The sequence below is a fragment of the Canis lupus genome, chromosome 27 (genome assembly GCF_048164855.1).
Source record: "Canis lupus baileyi chromosome 27, mCanLup2.hap1, whole genome shotgun sequence".
NCBI lineage: Eukaryota > Metazoa > Chordata > Mammalia > Carnivora > Canidae > Canis > Canis lupus.
The window spans coordinates 23522565-23541092 of NC_132864.1; the positions used below are offsets into that span (position 1 = coordinate 23522565).

General features: G+C 42.1%; 2 protein-coding genes and 1 long non-coding RNA gene across 4 annotated transcripts in view; 1 reads left to right on the forward strand and 2 right to left on the reverse strand.

Moving 5' to 3' along the window:
• LOC140619454 (uncharacterized) overlaps window positions 1–1851 on the reverse strand; it is a 29732-nt gene extending 27881 nt beyond the window's left edge. For both annotated transcript variants that reach the window (XM_072802856.1, XM_072802846.1), the window contains exon 1: window positions 1703–1851. In XM_072802856.1, the coding sequence (XP_072658957.1) occupies window positions 1703–1733 (31 nt within the window). In that variant the 5' untranslated portion in view covers window positions 1734–1851. The remainder of the gene's footprint in view (window positions 1–1702) is intronic.
• Window positions 25–5892, forward strand: LOC140619457 (uncharacterized). Its single transcript, XR_012019353.1, has 3 exons — window positions 25–275; window positions 3764–3915; window positions 5661–5892. It is a non-coding gene; the product is annotated as an uncharacterized lncRNA (long non-coding RNA).
• LOC140619455 (piwi-like protein 3) lies at window positions 3817–18182 on the reverse strand. Its single transcript, XM_072802857.1, has 7 exons — window positions 17283–18182; window positions 11069–11183; window positions 10378–10565; window positions 9775–9847; window positions 7188–7291; window positions 5036–5106; window positions 3817–4635 (listed from the first exon to the last, which is right to left on the reverse strand). The coding sequence occupies exons 3-7, from the start codon at window positions 10404–10406 to the stop codon at window positions 4448–4450; spliced, it is 465 nt and encodes a 154-aa protein (XP_072658958.1). The 5' UTR covers window positions 10407–10565; window positions 11069–11183; window positions 17283–18182; the 3' UTR covers window positions 3817–4447.
• Between the last annotated feature and the right edge of the window lie 346 nt (window positions 18183–18528).

The following is an 18528-nucleotide window of genomic DNA, read 5'->3' on the forward strand; positions in this document are numbered from 1 at the left end:
CTGGGATTTCCCTTGGCACAACAGGTCCTTCCTGACATACACACAGACGCTAAAGATCCTTTGCACAGTAACCAATAACTCCATGCCTGAGTCATCATTGCAGTTTAGTTCACTAATTAGAATATGAGTTTTGGACTCTAAGCTTGGATTCATATCCTGGCTCCTTAATTCGGAGTTCATGAACTTCATCACTGTGTCTCTGTTTCCCCACCTGAGGAGGAGGGAGTGTCAACAAAACATCACATATGTGTTTGATGAGCATTGAATGAATAAAGGTATGGATAGTGATCAGGAAGGTTAAGTAGAAGCTAAATATCCTGTCTGACATCTCACGTTTCCCAAGTTCCAGAGCTAGATTGAACCCTGGGAATCTGACTTCCCAGACCATTGCCTTGTAACGCAAACTGGCTTTGCCTAAATACAAGTATTTTACCTTAACACCATTTAGTATTCACAGAATTGGAGGCCTTGAAAAAAAAAAAGCTATTTGCTTCCTCCCTGAATATACTCTTGGGACCCTTGATCTATCCTGACTATCCTGCACGACGTTCCAATTCCTGAGTCATGATCAGCACATCAAATGTGATGCATAGTAGTGTGCAGGAAAGTAGAGTCACTAGTATCAACTCTTGTGTTTTAAAACGTGTGAGACAAGGTCACTGTGCATTAATTATTCCTCACACTAATATACGTGCCTCAAAACAGTGCCTGGTGACCCTTGGCATGTCCTCGGATAAACCACAGCTTAGCTTTTGGACAGAGTTCTGGAGGGCAGTTTAGGAGAACTGAGTAAGACGTTATATGAAAACAACTCTAATGAAGTCTCTTTGTTTTCAAGCGACATTCCTAAGTGCAAACGCTTGCCATTCTCCACATCTGTAAAATTTACTTTCTCTACTCAACTGTGTGCATCACCTATTTTTCTTTGAGAATGACTAATAAGTGTTTACATGGTTATCTCTCAGTCATTAGTTTATTAACCAATTATCCACGCAAGTAGAAAGACTGGCTATTTGTTGCACACCTGAGAATAATATCATATATTCACTATGCTTACACCTTAAGAGGGGAGGAATGGGATGAGGGATAGCATAAAATTGATATCTCTATAAAGTGTAATTTTGGAAAATGCCCAAAGGGTAACAGGAAATATGTGTTTGGGGCATAAATGGAATCAGAGACATTCATATTCACAGGGGGACTTTTGGGCAACCATTCAGATGAAGGTAGCAACGTGCCCCTGCAAATACGGAACTCGATCCCCATTTTGGGAAAAAACGCAAGGAAGACATTGTAAAGCATTGATAAAACAATGACAAGTATCCTCCATATCAACCTTTCTGGATTTGCACTTAATTTCTGAAATGAATACTTTGAATGTGTAATTTTGGACACTAACGAAACCTGAAAATAGACGTGGCCATATTTCCCCCTGTGAGGTCCTTTGTGATGACAAATGAGGGCTGCAGGATATAATAGGGAGTAAGACATTTTTTCAAAACGGAGGCACAATATTCAAGGCAGTTAGTTTGGTAGAATAACGAAAAACAGAAATGGAGCAATAGAACAAACGAAAACGCGTACGTATAACGCCGCATGACAATTTGGGGAGAGGAAACTAAACAATGAGAAATATAGTCGGAGAAAGAGTTAACCATCCAGTTGGTAGCAAAGAGCATTCAGAAGATCTTTAGGAACATACCATCGCAGAGTAAAGAATTGAGATTGCCCATTGTCACGACGCCAGGTAGAGAGCTGAGCACCTACTCACTTCTCACTCACTCAGCTCAAAGAGTGACAGGTGGGAAGAAAGTCAGAGGTGTTTCCCGTCACCATGGCAACGGGCATCCTCATAAAGCTTTCAAAGTGAATGCAGCTGCACAGCAACCAACTTCTGCTCTGTAGACTGAGGTGCATCTGGGGAGACAAGGGTGGTATTTGAGAGGAGACACTTTGTATCACAAAGTGTTAGATAAGTAGAGTTTGTATAGCAAACTCTATTTTAAGCTGCCTGAGGACCCTCGCACTGTTTTCCAGAGTGGCTGCTCCAGTTTCCTTCCCATCAGCAGGGCCGGAAGGTTCCCCTTTCTCCACATCCTTGCCAACGTTCGTTGTTAAATTTAGCCATTCTCACCAGTGTAACGTGGTACTTCATTGTGCTTTTGATTTGTATTTTCCTGTTCACAGGTGTTGTGGAGCATTCTTTCCCGTGCCTTTTGGCCACGTGTAGGTCCTCTTTCGAGAAACGTCTGCCCCTTTGCTCTGTCCATTTCTCAAGTAATATTAAAATATGTCATTAGGGGCGCCTGGGTGGCTCAGCGGTTTGGTGCCTGCCTTTGGCCCAGGGCGTGATCCTGGAGTGCCAGGATCAAGTCCCACATCAAGCTCCCTGCATGGAGCCCGCTCCTCCCTCTGCCTGTGTCTCTGCCTCTCTCTCTGTGTCTCTCATGAATAAATAAATAAAATCTTTTAAATAAAATACATCATTAAAATATAAAAGTTTAAATAAATAAATAAATAAATAAATAAATAAATAAATAATATATACAAGTTAAAAAAGGAAAGATTTCAAAAAGAAGACTTGATAAAACAAGAAACTAGGTGAGATGAGAATAAAGGAAAAAATAGAGGATGACTGTATCTTGAAAGAAAACGGAATCATACAAGGAAAACCTTGAGTTGCTGTGCTCTGTTCCCCAGTGCTAGAGGTTCCACTTCTGTTTGGTCAGGAAATGTGCTGGTCACCTGTCCTTCCAGCTGATCCTCCCAGGAAGGGCCTGCTGCACAGATTCTCAGGTGTGTGTGCCTGGGTGGTGTTGCACCGACCTTGTCAGGGGGCCAGGCTGTTTGCTCTGTGAGGGTTTTGTTCCCTGAAACCTTTCATGTCTTTTTGGGGAGTGAGAGGCAAAAAGACCACACCCTGATCTCCAGCCCCAGAGATGAGGGATGTGGTGACTGACCAATCTGCAGACTCCGATGGTGCCTGCCTACTCCAATTCTCTCCTAGGGGACCTGGGGGGACGCAGAAATGTGCAATGTTTAGGTTTCCTCAGGCAGTCTTTGCCGCTCCTGCCCTCCCCGCCTCTTCCTGGAGGAACGGGAGGTGTGTCCCTTTCTGTGGTTGCTGGCCCCCCACAAGGAGAACGTTCAACCGGGCCAATGCTGACCCACTCTTCCTCTCCCAGAGGAAGGTGGAGGCTGTGTTCCAGGCCAGTGTGGACGGGGGTCACCTGGCCCGGCGGGGGATCGTGGTTGATGGCACCACAAACTGAACATTCTCGCAGGCTTGCTCATCTGAACCAGTACTTGGGAACTCTGCTGGCTCAGGCACCTGAGTGCTTTCTGGCCTCCAGGAATATTGAGACCCCCCCCACCCCCGCCCTGCACTGATCTGTGGTTCTGCACCCTTTCACCAATGAGTCCCTTTCAGGCAGGGACATCTCTAGAGGAGCACACTTCTAAGGGCCCAGATTTGAACCTGGGGGCACTTTCACTTTCCTAAAGTTGGCTTACACGTGCTCCCTCCCCCACCCCACCCATTATCCTCTAATATATCCCTTTCCGTTTTACTTCTCCACACTCCGCTTCATTTTTTCACTTTTCTATTTGTACACTCAGCCATTCTTGCTTACAACTCGGCTTGATTTCATTGGTGTTCAGGATGGCTTGATAGTTATGTAGCTAATTTTGGGGGACCAGCTGACATGAGGACCTCTACTCCGCTTTCTTCCATCCATCTGAAATTTATTATTTTTTTTAACAGGCCTAATCCAACTGATTCAGGAGGTTAGTCCATGAACCTGTCATTCCCCAAAATTCAAGTTTGTTTTTCAAATAAAGTCAGCTTTATTTAGGATCACGCAAACTACTTGAAGCACCACACACACAGGATTCCTTAAGAAGAACCTGCGGGAGGTATAGTCCCCCCACACACCAACTTTACTGTCCTAGCTCCATGAGCCTGACTTAAGCAGTAAGAGAGGTTTCTATTCACAGCCACTCACATCTTAGGGGGAGGAACTTCCTCACAAGGTTGGGGCTGCTTCTATCTGTGGTGGGAACCAGGCCCCAGTGACAAGCAGAGGAGGCAGAGGAGAGGCATTCCCCAGCCCTAGGACCTACAAAACTCCAGAATAAAGAAGTTGACTAAACACAAACCATCACCAGGCTGTGTTTATGGATTTTAATAAGTACCCGAGCTTAACAAGCCCTCCTACATCAAGGCTTGCAGGGAGATTAGAAAAAAAGGAACAGGTTCTTAGGGGGTTCCATGGGGAGAACACAATCCGGAACGTTCTGGTTCTGCTCTGTCCTCTGACTTGGGTGTGGACCAGAAAGTCAAAGAATGAATTCCCCATCCAGCAACTGATGCCCTCTGTGCCATGCTCTCTCTCTTAATTCACAGATCATAACTGTGATATTCCTTTCAGAGACTGAAATGTAGAGTTTACACAATCTGCACTTTACAATTTATATACCCAGAGTCTTTAGGGTACACAGATTTCAAGGAGGACTCAATCTGTGGGACTTCATGATCCATCAGTGCTTGAAGCTGAGCATTCCCAACTCCATCCCGATACACAATGATAGCCTGTAGTAGAAACTGATTATGTTTACACCAGAGCTTCAGGGCAGCTGGAAGGAAACCAGAAACACGGGTGAATAAGCCGTAACTCAGAACCAACTGGCCACTGCTATTTGTAACAGCTTCTAGGTTCATGTTCTTTCAATCCTGTAGCCTCCAGGACACATTCACTGCCTTTTGGTCTTCACGTGAGCTCAGCATTTCTCAACAGCACCACTACAGAAATTCTGAGCCAGATAATTCTTTGTGGGGGCAGAATGGGTGTTGCTGTCTTCTGTAGCATGCCTGGTCTCTACCCGCTAGTTGGAGGCCAGTAGCACCTCCATCCCACCTCCATCCCATCCTAGAGCGCATCTCTAGGCATTGCCAGACGTCTCCGGGGGGACAGTGTGTCCGCTGGCAGACAACTACCGGATGGAGTCAGGCAACCAATCTTGATGGGACACTAACCTTCCAAGCAGGTTTTAAGCCCGTTCACAAGCTCTTGACCCAACTCCTGGAAAATGCACTGAGAGAACCACCTGTTTGGAGAAAAATAAGCTGTCAGTTTGAGATTTGGGAGTCTTAAAATTCCCTTATTTTTCATCCTGAGTTAATCTAGAACCTCTGGTGGTGGGGGGGGAGGGGAGAGTCACTATGGGTAGCTGAAGATACAGTCAGGAATCCATTCTTTGATGCCTCTGCCGATATCGAAGCATTGGTCTCTTCCAGTACCCTAGGCATTCATTAAAATTGTGAATGCACACAAATAGGAATATGGAAGCATTCACTAACATTGGTACAAATTACACGCACTCAATGTGCAGGACTACTGCTGTCTCATGGTGGACACCCAAAATAAATAACCAGTGTTACTGGAGATTGCCGCTTTCAGGCTGAGGTCTTAAACAATGGTTCATCCATAATCATGGTTTGAGGGAACCAGTTGCTTTGGAGCAGTAATTTTTACTTGACCACTACCCAACAGATCAAGCAATACTGGTCTCAAGTTTCTATACCCTGGTTTTTTTTTAATTGCTTCAAAGTATTACAATGACCTGACATGATATAATACATTTGTCTGCTTCTTTTCCAGAATTTACAGTCTACAAGATGAAATCATGGTATGTTCAAATGCTGAGAACAGAGCAGTGGAAATGTTGTGCCAAAAAGCAAGATTTCAACATTATTCATGAACTGAATGAAATCATTTGGGGAATATAAAAATTAATGAAAGGGAATAAAGGGAAAGGAGAGAAAATGAGTGAAAATCTCAGTGAAGGTGACAAAACATGAGAGACACCTAACTCTGGGAAACAGGGGGTAGTGGAAAGGGAGGTGGGTGGGGGTTGGGGTGACTGGGTGATGGGCACTGGGAGGACACTTGGCAGGATGAGCACTGGGTGTTATATGTTGGCAAATTGAGCTCCAATTTAAAAGAATTAAAAATTTAAAAATGAACTGAATGAGAGCTTAATTTCTTCCCATGATTGAAACATTATTTTCCACATGCCCTTCTACCAAAAAAGCAAACCAGTATTATATTAAACTAGAACTGGAACTAGACTGGAATAATTGATGCCATTCATGAAAATAAAAATGGACCCCCTTAAAGAATACTCTGTAATTATACCTAGGGGGCCACAATTCTCAGGAAGCATAAAAATGACTGGTGATGGTTATACACGTGCTAATGCTCAAGAAACTAAACTGAAGAATATGCAAACTCTTTTGAAGGTAGGTTCTACTCTAAGCACAGAAAACAAAAGTATCCCTGGAGCAAGGGAGAAACATGAGATATGGAAGCATATCTTCTTCGGCAGATCCATTACATATAGATCTGTGAAGAGCAGATCCTGTACCTATAGGATTCTGATTGTATTCCTAGGTCTGTCTTCCTCATGTGGGGCCTGAGTCCTTCCCCATGTGTTAATGGGGAGACTCACTGATCATCAGAGCCCCCAGTGAGCAGAAATCTAACGCTTGGAATCTGTGACTATTGTATCGCCCCTGTGATTATGCCCTATGTCACAGTTGGCTTTAGGGGAGATTTTCCAGATGGACCTTATCTAATTTCATAACCCCCTGAAAAAGCAAGATAGCAGAAGGGGGAAGAGAGATTTGAAGCAGAACAAGGAGTGTGTGCTCTGGGGGAGCAGGGCATTCGAGAAGGAATATGGATGAAGTCCCAGGAGCTGAGACAGGTCTGTAGCTGGCAGCCAGCAAGGAAATGGGGACCTCTGTCCTTCATCTATCAAAAACAAAAACAAAACAAAACAAAACAAAAGATTCTGCCACAATATGTGCACTTGGAATAGGACCTCAAGCCTCCAGAGGAAAATGTGGCTTGGCCAACATGGCCAACCTGATGGCTGCCTGACACACCTATGCGCAGACACAGGAGTGTCCTCTTAAGCTGCCATGTTTGTCATCATCTGTTAAGCAGCAACAGAAAAATGATATAGATCCTTCCACATCAAATGTATTTGGAGCATAACTTTGCCAGAAGAGGGAGAGAATACCCTGCCCATGGCCCTTGTCAACAAACGTTAGTTAGGCCCACCTCTCCTCTTTGGCCTACAGCTAGTTACCATCTACACAATGTCTGCCTACGCCCACTCACTGCGTCAATTCTTGATTGATGCTGGACACGAAGCCTGCAACTGACTTCCGCCGATTTACAATATCATGGAAACAGTCGATACCAATGAACATCGCATTCTGTAACTGAAATTTTTAAAAAAAGGTAAGACATTGAGTTAGAACACAATAGAAGCACAATTAAGCAATTGCGTTTAAGATGGTTGAGTCTTAAATTCCACTGAACACAAGTGAAATAAAGAGAAGGCAATGAAATCCAACGTTTCCTGTCTCCACCTTCCGGAGGGCTCCTCCCATCTTGCAGTTCATCTGCTGGGCAATCTTTGTCGCAATGGTCATCAGCGTCTGGGGTTTGTCTAAGGTCCGTGCCACGACACACTGGCTTGGGGTCGGACAATTGACACACAGGTATTGTTTTATGCCATCATACAGGTCTTTCTTTTCACTGGACAGCACGCAAAGGACCTTGAAAGAAAGCAGCAACAAGACTACCTAGGACATGAAACCACAGTAATGGGAGAAGTGGATGTCACGTCAAGCAAACTACCTAGGTGGAGGAACAGAGTCTGTTCATTCAATCCACAGCTGGCCCAGGAGGGTAAAGGGTCTGGAATCCCATTCCATTCAATAATGGCGAAGGTGAGCATATGGAAGAAGAAAGAGCCTAGGAGCCAGGCACGGGCAATATGCATGAATCACTTGCACTTGCAAAGTCTTTACGTCCTGGCTATTCTGTTTCTAGGAGTTCATCATGAAGTTGACACAGAGGGTTAACAAGCACAGACTGAAACGTACCATCATCAGGAACATCACCACTTACATGATGGGTGCTGTGAGAGCACTTGCCAACCATTGTACTTGACTCAGTTAATTCTTCAATAACCTACTGAGATCAAGACTAGTATCCCCATTTTACTAGTGGGGATAAGCAAATAAGCTCAGGAGTTATGGAAACTGATGTACAGGCAGCAGGGCAAGACTTCTAACACGTGCTCAGACCTCCAACAGGACATGGGATCATAAGAAAGAGCAATTACTGTTTGGTTGCTTTCTAACTATAATGGAAGATCCTCAATGTATTATTTCTAACATGATGATGCTTCTAGGAAGATTTTTTGGGGATAATCCTCAATCAGACTAGGGAAATTCCTTTCTCATTTTACAATTTTCTTTTCACGTGAATGAATGTGGAATTCTATCAAATGCATTTTGTACTTTTTTTTTTTTACATTTCATCTGCAATTATTTTTCCTATAATTCACCACACTAACTGTTTCTTTTTCTGAAGATTGCATTTCAGGCTTACTGTTACCCTAGGCCCATGGTATTCTACTTTTTCTTTTAAGATTTTTAATTTACTTATCTGATAGAGAGTGAGAATGAGAGCTATCACAGGAGGAGAGAAAGAGGCAGGTTCCCCACTGAGCAGGGAGCCTGAAGTGGAACTCGATCCCAGGACCTGAGGATCATGACCTGAACTGAAGGCAGACACTTAATTGACTGAGCGAGCCATCCAGGTGCCCCATCTCCTAATATTTCTTTAACCTCTAGCAAATCTGTTAATCATGAACTCTCCTTGTTCTTAATGTTGCCAAGCCTCCCTCAGACTGTTTTCTTCAATCTTGACAACACCAAGTTTTAACACTTCTTGCTTTCGATCTGTCATTCTGTTTAGTTTCTGCTTTTTGTTTATTTTATTCTACTTTGTTTTGGTTCACTGCGCTTAGTGCATTAAGGTTCAGATATGCTTTTCTTAAAGCACCTAATCTTTTGCGTACAGATTACACACACACACACACACACACACCTCCATTTATTTATATATATACACATATATAAATATACATATATATTTATGTATATAAATTTATGTATATACATATACACATATATGTATATTTCAATAGCTCAATAAGTCAAGCTTTTAAGTACAAGTGCAAAATCTAGATTCTAATTTTTTCTGTGATGATTTCTGAGTAGTTTCAGAGAGTGATCAGCTAACAAATCCTACAATTTCAGCTTCTGGAATAGCATAGGCCAGTCTCCTCCTAAGAAGAGCTGTTCAAACTGATGAAAACACAGGGACTGTGCCTGTTTGGGGCTCAGCCAGTCTAACAAGGTCATAAAGAGTTATTAGGTTAAGACAGGAAAGAAGTAGGGACCCAGAGAGGTGATCTCAGCAATTGAGGCCACTTTCTCCCAAAGTGTCTGCCCGAACATGTCTCCAGTGAACATGGTTGAAAGGTCAGAGACCATGAACAGGCTGACAGCCTCAGAGACAGGAAAGGACAGAAATTGAAGACAAGTCCCTGCCAAAGAAAGGGCACTTGAGATAGATTTTGAGCGTCTACCACTCAAAATTAAACAGATGAGATTTATAACACTACAAAGTAAGACAGCAAGCTGCTGTCAATGGGATGCCGGGGTGGCTCAGCGGTTTAGTGCCAGCCTTTGGCCCAGGGTGTGATCCTGGAGTCCCACATTAGGCTCCCTGCATGGAGCCTGCTTCTGTCTCTCCTGTCTCTCCTGTCTTCCCGTCACTTTCATGAATAAATAAAATCTTTTTTTGTTGTTGTTTTTAAAGGAAGTGCTATCAAATAGACACTTACCATCTGTGTTTTGGAGGAAACATGATTTTCTAAGACAGTTGTATAGGACTGGACTGTATCACTTACTTCAAGCCTAGAAAATAAGTATATATCATCTGTATTCAAAAGGCAAATATGTAACAAATGTTTTATGCAGCCCAATGGAGCACCACATAAAAACAAGGTATAATGTTAAAAAAAATTACTTTTAACTAATGGTCGTGAAAGATTTACTTATTTGAGGGAGAGCTTGTGCACGTACACACATAAGGGGAGGGGCAGACAGAGTGAATCTTAAGCATACTCTCCACTGAGCACCCAGCACGATCTGAGCCAAAACCAAGAGTCAGATGCTTAACTGACTGAGCCACCCAGGTGCCCTGAAAGTTTGTTCTTAAAACAAAAATAAGTTCAATTTTTGGCTTCCTCAGCATGTATCCCAATAGCCAAAACTATATATCCCCAAAGCCTATTTTACAGTTAATTGGAATAGATTAGACTTTGTTTACAAACCTCCATGGTTTTAATACAGTGACCAATTCCTATAATTTAATATCGTCTGACTCCACTTTACCTCTGATTTGAAGATCTGTTGTTATAGATCTTAATTTCAGCTCTACTTACATTTTTGCCTCTCTCATAGCTATGCCCATGGTGGGTGTGACTTTCCGTAGACTCTGTACTAAGGATGAAGCTGCTCCATAATTTCTCGTAGGATAGAGTATTAGCCAATGATCTAGTGACTTCACATTGAGTAAGGGTCCACTTCTGGTCTCTCTCGACCAATCTGCAAACTGTGGATGGGAGTCAAACTGGAAGACACAGTATAAGACTTCAGTTTTTAAAGAAATACCATCAAAGAGCCTTTCTATTGCAAATCCTTGCTACTTCCTACCGAAACATTATAATTTTAAACTTTGGTCATAACTGAATTACATATTCTTTCCTTAAGATAGTGGTAAGTAATACTGGGATTCTATCATGGGTTACTCTGGATTGTTTGGATTCTAGCTATTTGACTCTTAAGGATATACTTGGCAGATTGTTTTGCCATAAGAGATGTCCACCAACACTAACCAAAGGTAAACTAAAGTTTACCTTTAACCAAGGTAAACTATAGAGTTTACTATATGCCAAGGGTGTTACATACATTCTAATCGAACACCTGCTTGCTCTCCCCTAGAGAAAGGACAAACAGGCCAAGAAGAGAGAGCAGAGAGTTACTGACCTGACTTAGGTCCTCTGCATTATTATTCATTTGGCCCCAAATGACTACATGAGTAACTAGAACATGACCATTTTGAAGCTGTCTTACCACTGTTCTTCCTTGAAAAATTCTTACTCCTTTCAAGATCCTCTTCGAGAAGGACAAGAAGTTGGTATCAAACTTCAAACCCCAGAGTCAAAGTTCCCGTTGTACCTCCCTATTTCTGAAAGTAAAAATATTTCCACAGAATCAAACCAAAGGAAATAAGCAAAAGTGATGATTCATTTGCAAAATTCTCCTTTAATCTAAGATGCCTTGTTGTTTGACTTCTGTATTGACATGTTGCAGAGAGAGGGTCTCTAGTACTTTGAAGTCATGTCCTTACTCTCACATTTGTGCTTAGGGTCTTTCTATTTTGTTCTTCCCCTCCAGACCTCCTCTAACTTTGCATCGATGGAACAAATAGAGTTGTTCCCACAAGAGGTCGTTTTCTTCCAACCTGTTGTTTTTTAGTTGGAGAATCTGAGATATCAAGAGTTCTGCACGGGTCTCAACTTCAGGACACACACACAAACACATACAGAGAAGAATAGGACTTAACATTTGTATAGTATTCATCAGTTTCCGTAATTCGTGCTGCCTTTTTCTGGATCCAACCTCATATGAAGAGCCAAGTCTCTCATCACCCTGTAATCTTTTAGCGTTTTAACTGATAGACCCTTAAAAAGTTAAGAAGATATAGCTAAACAAGCAAGAATAAATATGTATGTGAAGAAGCCTTGATGGTTTTATCTGGAAGAGGAAGAGCCAACGGAGAGAACACAGCTCTGGGTCATTATGGAGTACTGTGAGAAGCCTGTACTTCTACATCGTAACATCTGGGGCTTGAAAGGGGTGGTCTTCTATGAGGACTGCATAAATCTGAAGTACCTGTCAGGTAGCATAGCTCAGGAACCAGCATTATAGGCTTATGGGGTACGTCCTGTTGGCTCTTTTTCCATTTACCTTTGCTGATCAACAGTGGCTGAGTTAGGTCGGTAACCTCTGTATTCTACTGCTGCTCAAAAGAGGTGAGAAAGAACACTGGTGTGACTGTCAGCAAAGGCTAGTCAAGTCACCTAAATAGGTACATAAAAGTCTGGATCACTAACAGAGGCCCAGGGGTGTGCTAGGAAGACTATTTCCCCAAGTTTAAGAACACGTTAAAGATACTCTTAATAGTCTCTTAATTTAGATGTCCCAGGGATGACCTCTTTTTTCCCTGTAAGCACACATGGCCCAGGAGAACAAGACTCTCATAAACATAGTGTTGCCCGCATTCGCCTCTAGGATTTGGATGGATTCTTGTCTCACATTTAGATCTTTCATCCTTTTTGAGTTTATCTCTGTGTGTGGTGGCAGAGAATGGTCTAGGTTCCTTCTTCTGCATGTGGATGTCCAATGTTCCCAGCACCATTTATTGAAGAGACTGTCTTTTTTCCAGGGATCGTCTTTCCTGCTTTCTCGAATATTAGTTGACCATAAAGTTGAGGATCCACTTCCGGATTCGCTATTTGGTTCCATTGATCTATGGGTCTGTTTTTGTGCCACTACCACACTGTCTTGATGGCCACGGCTGTGTAGTACAACCTGAAATCTGGCATTGTGATGCCCCCACACAATGCGGGTCTTCATTTTGAATAGTCCCCTGGCTATTTGGGGTCTTTTCTGGTTCCACACTAAACTTAAGATGGTTTGTTCCAACTCTGAAGAAAGTCCATGTTATTTTGATAGGGATTGCATGAAATGTGTAAATTGCCCTGGGTAGCATGGACATTTTCACAATATTAATTCTTCCTATCTATGAGCACGGAAAATTTTTCCATCTCTTTATGCCTTCCTCGATTTCTTGCAGAAACGTTCTGTGGTGTTTAGGGTAGAGATCCTTTACCTCTTTGGTTAGGTTTATTCCTAGGTAGCTTATGCTTAAGGGTGCAATTGTAAATGGGATTGACTCCTTAATTTTCGAGGCTCTTCTAACAACAACCTGTCAGTCAACAGCTCCTTCTATGTCCATTAATTTCCCAGGATCTCCTGTGGAAACAACAAAAGGAAAAACGAGCAGACAACCTGGGGACATCTGCCCTGGAAAACGGGTGAAAATATTTACCATCTTGAATAGCAAGAACTTGACCCATCAGTGGAGATGCCAGAGGGTAACATGAAAATTGATTCATTAAATAGCCTCAAAAATCTTGTCCTAGGGGCATCTGGGTGTTTCTGTCAGCTAAGTTTCTGCCTCCTGGTTTTCAGCTCTGGTCATGACCTCAAGGTCATCAGATTCACCCATATTCAGCATGGAGCCTGCTTCGTACTCTCTCTTCCTTTCCCTCTGCCCGTCTCCTCCTTACACTTGCTCTTTTGCTCTATCCACACACACAAAACAGAATCATTATTCAGTTTTGCTCGGGGTGCCATTGTTAAGACAAACCTCCTAAGCCGTATTCTTTATGTTTCATGTGTCCACACCTTAATTTAAAAGGTCAGTCATTAGTTTGTGGCCAAAATAGTGAAATCGCATTGAGAACTCTAATTTGGTCAGATTTAATGGGAGGGGTTGTGAAGCTAACATTTGGACATACTAATCTGTGTTAAATATTAGCAAAATGTTTTCTGTTTTTACATTTTTTTACTGGAGTTCAATTTGCCAGCATATAGCATAACACCTAGTGCTCATCCCGCCAAGTGCCCCCATCAGTGCCCATCACCGGGTCGCCCCAACAACCTGCCCACCTCCCCTTCCACTACCCCTTGTTCAGTTCCCAGAGTTCGGTGTGTGTCCTGTTTTGTCACCCTCACTGATATTTTCCCTCATTTTCCCCATTCCCTTTATTCCCTTTCACTAGTTTTTATATTCCCCAATGGAATGAGACCGTATCAAGTTTGTCCTTTTCCCATGGACTTATTTCACTCAGCATAATCCCTCCAGGTCCATCCACGTCGGAACAAATGGTGGGTATTTGTTGTCTCTCATGGCTTAGTAATAATTCTGTTGTAGCTGTGGACCACATCTTCTTTATCCATTCATGTCTCGATGGACCCCGAGGCTCCCTCCAGAGTTTGGCTATTGTGGACGTTGCTGCCATAAACATTGGGGTGCATGTGTCCCTTGGCTATTCAGGGTCTTTTCCGGTTCCACACAAATCTTATGATGCTTTGTTCCAACTCCCTGAAGAAAGTCCATGGTATCTTGATAGGGATTTCATGAAATGTGTAAATTGCCCTGGTTCGCATGGACATTTTCACAATATTCGTTCTTCCAACCCTCATGAGCATGGAGTATTTTTCCATCTCTTTGTGCCTTCCTCCATTTCCTCAGGAGCGTTCTGTAGTGTTTAGGGTATAGATCCTTTACCTGTTTGGTTAGGTTTCTTCCTAGGTATCTTATGCTTTTGGGTGCAATTGTACATCATATTGACTCCTTAATTTCTCTTTCTTCAGTCTCCTTGTTTGTGTATAGAAGTGCGACTGATTTTGGGCATTGATTCTGTATCCTGCCATACTGCCAAATTTTTATGAGTTCTAGGAATCTTCGAGTGGAATTTTTTGGGTTTTCTATGTACAGTATCATGTCATCTGGTGTTTGAAAGTTTGAAGGCAAGTTTGACTTCTTCTTTGCCAATTTAATGCATGTTATTTGTTATTGCATGATTGCTGAGGCTAGGACTAATACTCTTTTGAATAGCATTGGTGAGAGTGGACATCCCTGTCCTGTTCCTCATCTTAGGGGAAAGGTTCCCAGTGTTTCCCCATTGAGAACGATATTTGCCGTGGGCTTTTTGTAGATGGCTTTTAAGATGCTGAGGAATGTTCACTGTATACCTACATTCTCAAGAGTTTTGATCAGGAATGGATGCTGTATTTTGTCAAATGCTTTCTCTGCATCTATTGAGAGGACCATATTATTCCTGTTTTTCTCTTGTTGATATAATCTACCACATTGATTCCTTTACAAGTTTTGAACCTGCCTTGCATCCCAGGGATAAATCCCCCTTGGTCATTGGTCATGGTGAATAATCTTAATGTACTCTTGGATGGTATTGGTTAGTATCTTGTTGAGAATTTTTGCATCTGTGTTCATCAGGGATATTGATCTCTAATTCTCCTTTTTGGTGGGGTCTTTGTCTGGTTTTGGAATTATGGTGATGCTGGCCTCATAGAACGAGTTTGGAAGTATTCCACCTCTTTCTCTCTTTCTGAACGGCTTTAGTAGAATAGGTATGGTTTCTTCTTTAAACGTTTGATAGAATTCCCCTGGGAAGCCATCTGGCCCTGGATTTTTGTGTCTTGGGAGGTTTTTGATGACTGCTTCAATTTCCTCCCTGGTTATTGGCCTGTTCAGGTTTTCTATTCTTCCTGTTCCAGTTTTGGTAATTTCTTCTACATTGCTCATTATATGTTTTTAAAATCGGTGTAGCCCTGGTGGCACAGCGTTTTATTGCTGACTGAAGCCCAATTCTTTGTTCCTGGAGACCTGGGATTGAGTCCCATACAGGGCTTCCTGCATCGAGCCTGCTTCTCCCTCTGCCTTCTCTCCCTCGCTCTGTATTTCTCATGAGTAAATAAAATATTTTTTTAAAAAAAATTTAAAATCAGTGTATTTCTTTGGTATTGGTGGTGCTCTCTCCTTTTTCATTTGTGATTTTATTAATTTGTGTCTTTTCTGTTTTTAATAAGTTTGGATAATAGCTTATCTATCTTTTTAATTCTTTAAAGAAATAACTCCTGGTTTTGTTGATCTGTTCCGCAGTTCTTCTGGTCTCTATTTCATTGAGTTCTGCTCAAATCTTTATTAACTCTTTTCTTGTGCTGTGTGTAGGTTTTATTTGCTCTTTTTTGTCCAGTTCCTTTAGGTGCAAGGTTAGCTTTTGTATTTGAGTGCTTTCCAGTTTTTGGATGGATGCTTTTATTGTGATGTATTTCCCTCTCAGGACTGCTTTTGCTGCATCCCAAAGATTTTGAACAGTTGTATCTCTCTCTCATTAGTTTCCATGAATCTTTTTAATTCTTCTCTAATTTCCTGGTTAACCCTTTCATCTTTTAGCAGGATGGTCTTTAATGTCCACCTGTTTGAATTTCTTCCAAATTTCTTCTTGTGATTTAGTTCTAGTTTCAAAGCAGTATGGTCTGAAAATATGCAAGGGATCATCTCAATCTTTGGTATCGGCTAAGACCTGATTTGTGACCCGGTATGTGGTCTATTCTGGAGAAAGTTCTATGTGCACTTGAGAAGAATGTGTATTCAATTACGTTTGGATGTAAATTTCTGTAAATATCTGGAAATCCATCTGGTCCAGTGTGTTATTTTAAGCTCTTTTGTCTTTGGAGATGTTGTGTTTAGGAGATCTGTCATTTACAGAAAGCATGTGTTGAAGTCTCCCAGTGTAAGTATCATTATCTAAGTATGTCTTAACTTTGGTTATTAACTGATTGATATTCTTGGCAGCTCCCACATTAGGGGCATACATATTTATGATTGTTAAGTCCTCTTGTTGGATAGATCCTTTAAGTATGATATAGTGTCCCTCTTCATCTCTTACTCCAGTGTTTGGGATAAACTTTAATTTATCTGATATAAGGATGGCTATCCCTGTTTTCTTTTGAGAACCATTTGCATGGTAAATGGTTCTCTAACCTTTTGTTTTCAGGCTGTAGGTGTCCTTATGTCTAAAATGAGTCTCTTGTAGACAGCAAAGAGATGGGTCTTGCTTTTGTATCCAGTCTAAAACCCTGCATCTTTTGATGGGATCATTAAGCCCATTCACATTCAGAGTTACTATTGAAAGATATGAATTTAGTGTCATCATAATACCTATTCAGTCCCTGTTTTTGTGGATTATTTCTTTGGACTTCCTCTTTCTTTTACAGGGTCCCCCTTAATATTTCTTGCAGAGCTGGCTTGGTGGTCACTGAAATCCTTTCAGTTTCTGCCTATCTTGGAAGCTCCTTATGTCTCCTTCTATTCTGAATGAGCACCTTGCTGGATAAAGGATTCTTGGCTGTATATTCTTCTCATTTAGGACCCTGAGTATATCTTGCCAGCCCTTTTTGGCCTCCCATGTCTCTGTGAAGAGGTCTGCTGTTAACCTAATACTTCTCACCATATAAGTTAGGGATCTCTTTTCTCTTGTTGCCTTAAGGATCTTTTCTTTATCTTTGGAATTTGCAAGTTTCACTATTAAATGTCAGGGTGTTGAACGGTTTTTATTGATTTTAGGGGGGGACCTCTCTATTTCCCTGATCTGAATGCCTGTTTCCCTCCCCAAATTCAGGAAGTTCTCACCTATGATTTGTTAAAATACGCTTTCTGGTCCTCTGTCCCAGTCATCGCTCTCTGGAACCCCAAGTTTACATAGATTTTTCCTTCTGAGGCTTTCATTTATTTCTCTTAACTTTCCTCATGCTGTTTTAATTGTTTTTGTATTGTTTCCTCAGCTTCCTTCCTTCCCATCAACTTGTCTTCTATGTCACTCACTTGTTCTTCTACCTCATTAACCCTTGTCGTGAGGACCTGCAGTTTGGATTGCATTCACCTCATTTAATTGATTTTTTAAAATTCGGCCTGATTAGATCTAAATTCTGTAGTCCTGAAGTCTTTTGAATCCTTTATGCTTTTTTCCAGAGCCATCAGTAGCTTTATAATTGTGCTTCTAAATTGGCTTTCTGACATTGAACTGTAAGCCAAATTCTGTTACTCTGTGGGAGAGAGGACTGTTTCTGATTCTTTCTCTTGTGGTGAGTTCTTCTTTCTAGTCATTTTGCTCAGTGCAGAGTAGCTAAAAACAAGCTGTACTTGTTAGAAGCCCAAGCTCTTCTCTCTGTAGCGTTCCAGCTGTTCTCTCTTTAAATCTCAGGGCGAATTTGTAGGTTTTCAGGATGATTTGAAAGTTACCTAGGTAATTTGGTGGGGACACGTGACTTGGGGGACCCTACTCTTCCGCCATCTTGCCCCACCCTTCTCCTCGCCCAAGGACAGTCTACAAATGACGATCAGATCAGGCCAGCAAACTCCTCTGTGGGAACCCCCAGGGCAGGGACATGACATTTCCCTTATCTTTGGACCCTAGAGCTGCACTTTCCAGGAGAATAGCCGCTAGCCAGATGTGCCTGTTTATAACTAATTAATGAATTAGTTCAATTCATTAAATATACATAAATTGAAGCATGTTAACCCATCAGTCACACTAGCCACATTTCAAGTGCCCGATAGTTATGTGCCAGAGGCTACCTATTCAATGAGTCAGAGGACATTTCTATTACCACAGATGGCTCCCCTGAACAATGGCTGTGATCCTGCACAGGGGCTGCACCTGGACCCCACCTAACCCAGCGTGTGTCCATCAGAGCTGGGATCTCAGGTGGATCCGTGTGCAGGTGAGAGCTGTCATGATCCTGTGGAGATGGGGAAGTGCCAGGTGAAGGGGGATCCTTTCTGTCACTGAAGGTTTGCAACTGTGGTCACTGTCCTATTGAAGGGCTCTAGTTCCCGGAGCCCAGGAAGGATGAGGACCCAGAGGAAGAGCGGGTGA

What these genes read in the sequence shown, in the direction of transcription:
- LOC140619455 (XM_072802857.1), bottom strand. Translation starts at nt 10,406, where the DNA reads ATGGGCATAGCTATGAGAGAGGCAAAAAT. An exon ending in ATCAATCAAGAATTGACGCA is followed by an intron (nt 5,107 to 7,187) that starts GTGAGTGGGCGT and finishes TTCTCCAAACAG; the next exon opens with GTGGTTCTCTCAGTGCATTT. An exon ending in GCTTAAAACCTGCTTGGAAG is followed by an intron (nt 4,636 to 5,035) that starts GTTAGTGTCCCA and finishes GTTTCCTTCCAG; the next exon opens with CTGCCCTGAAGCTCTGGTGT.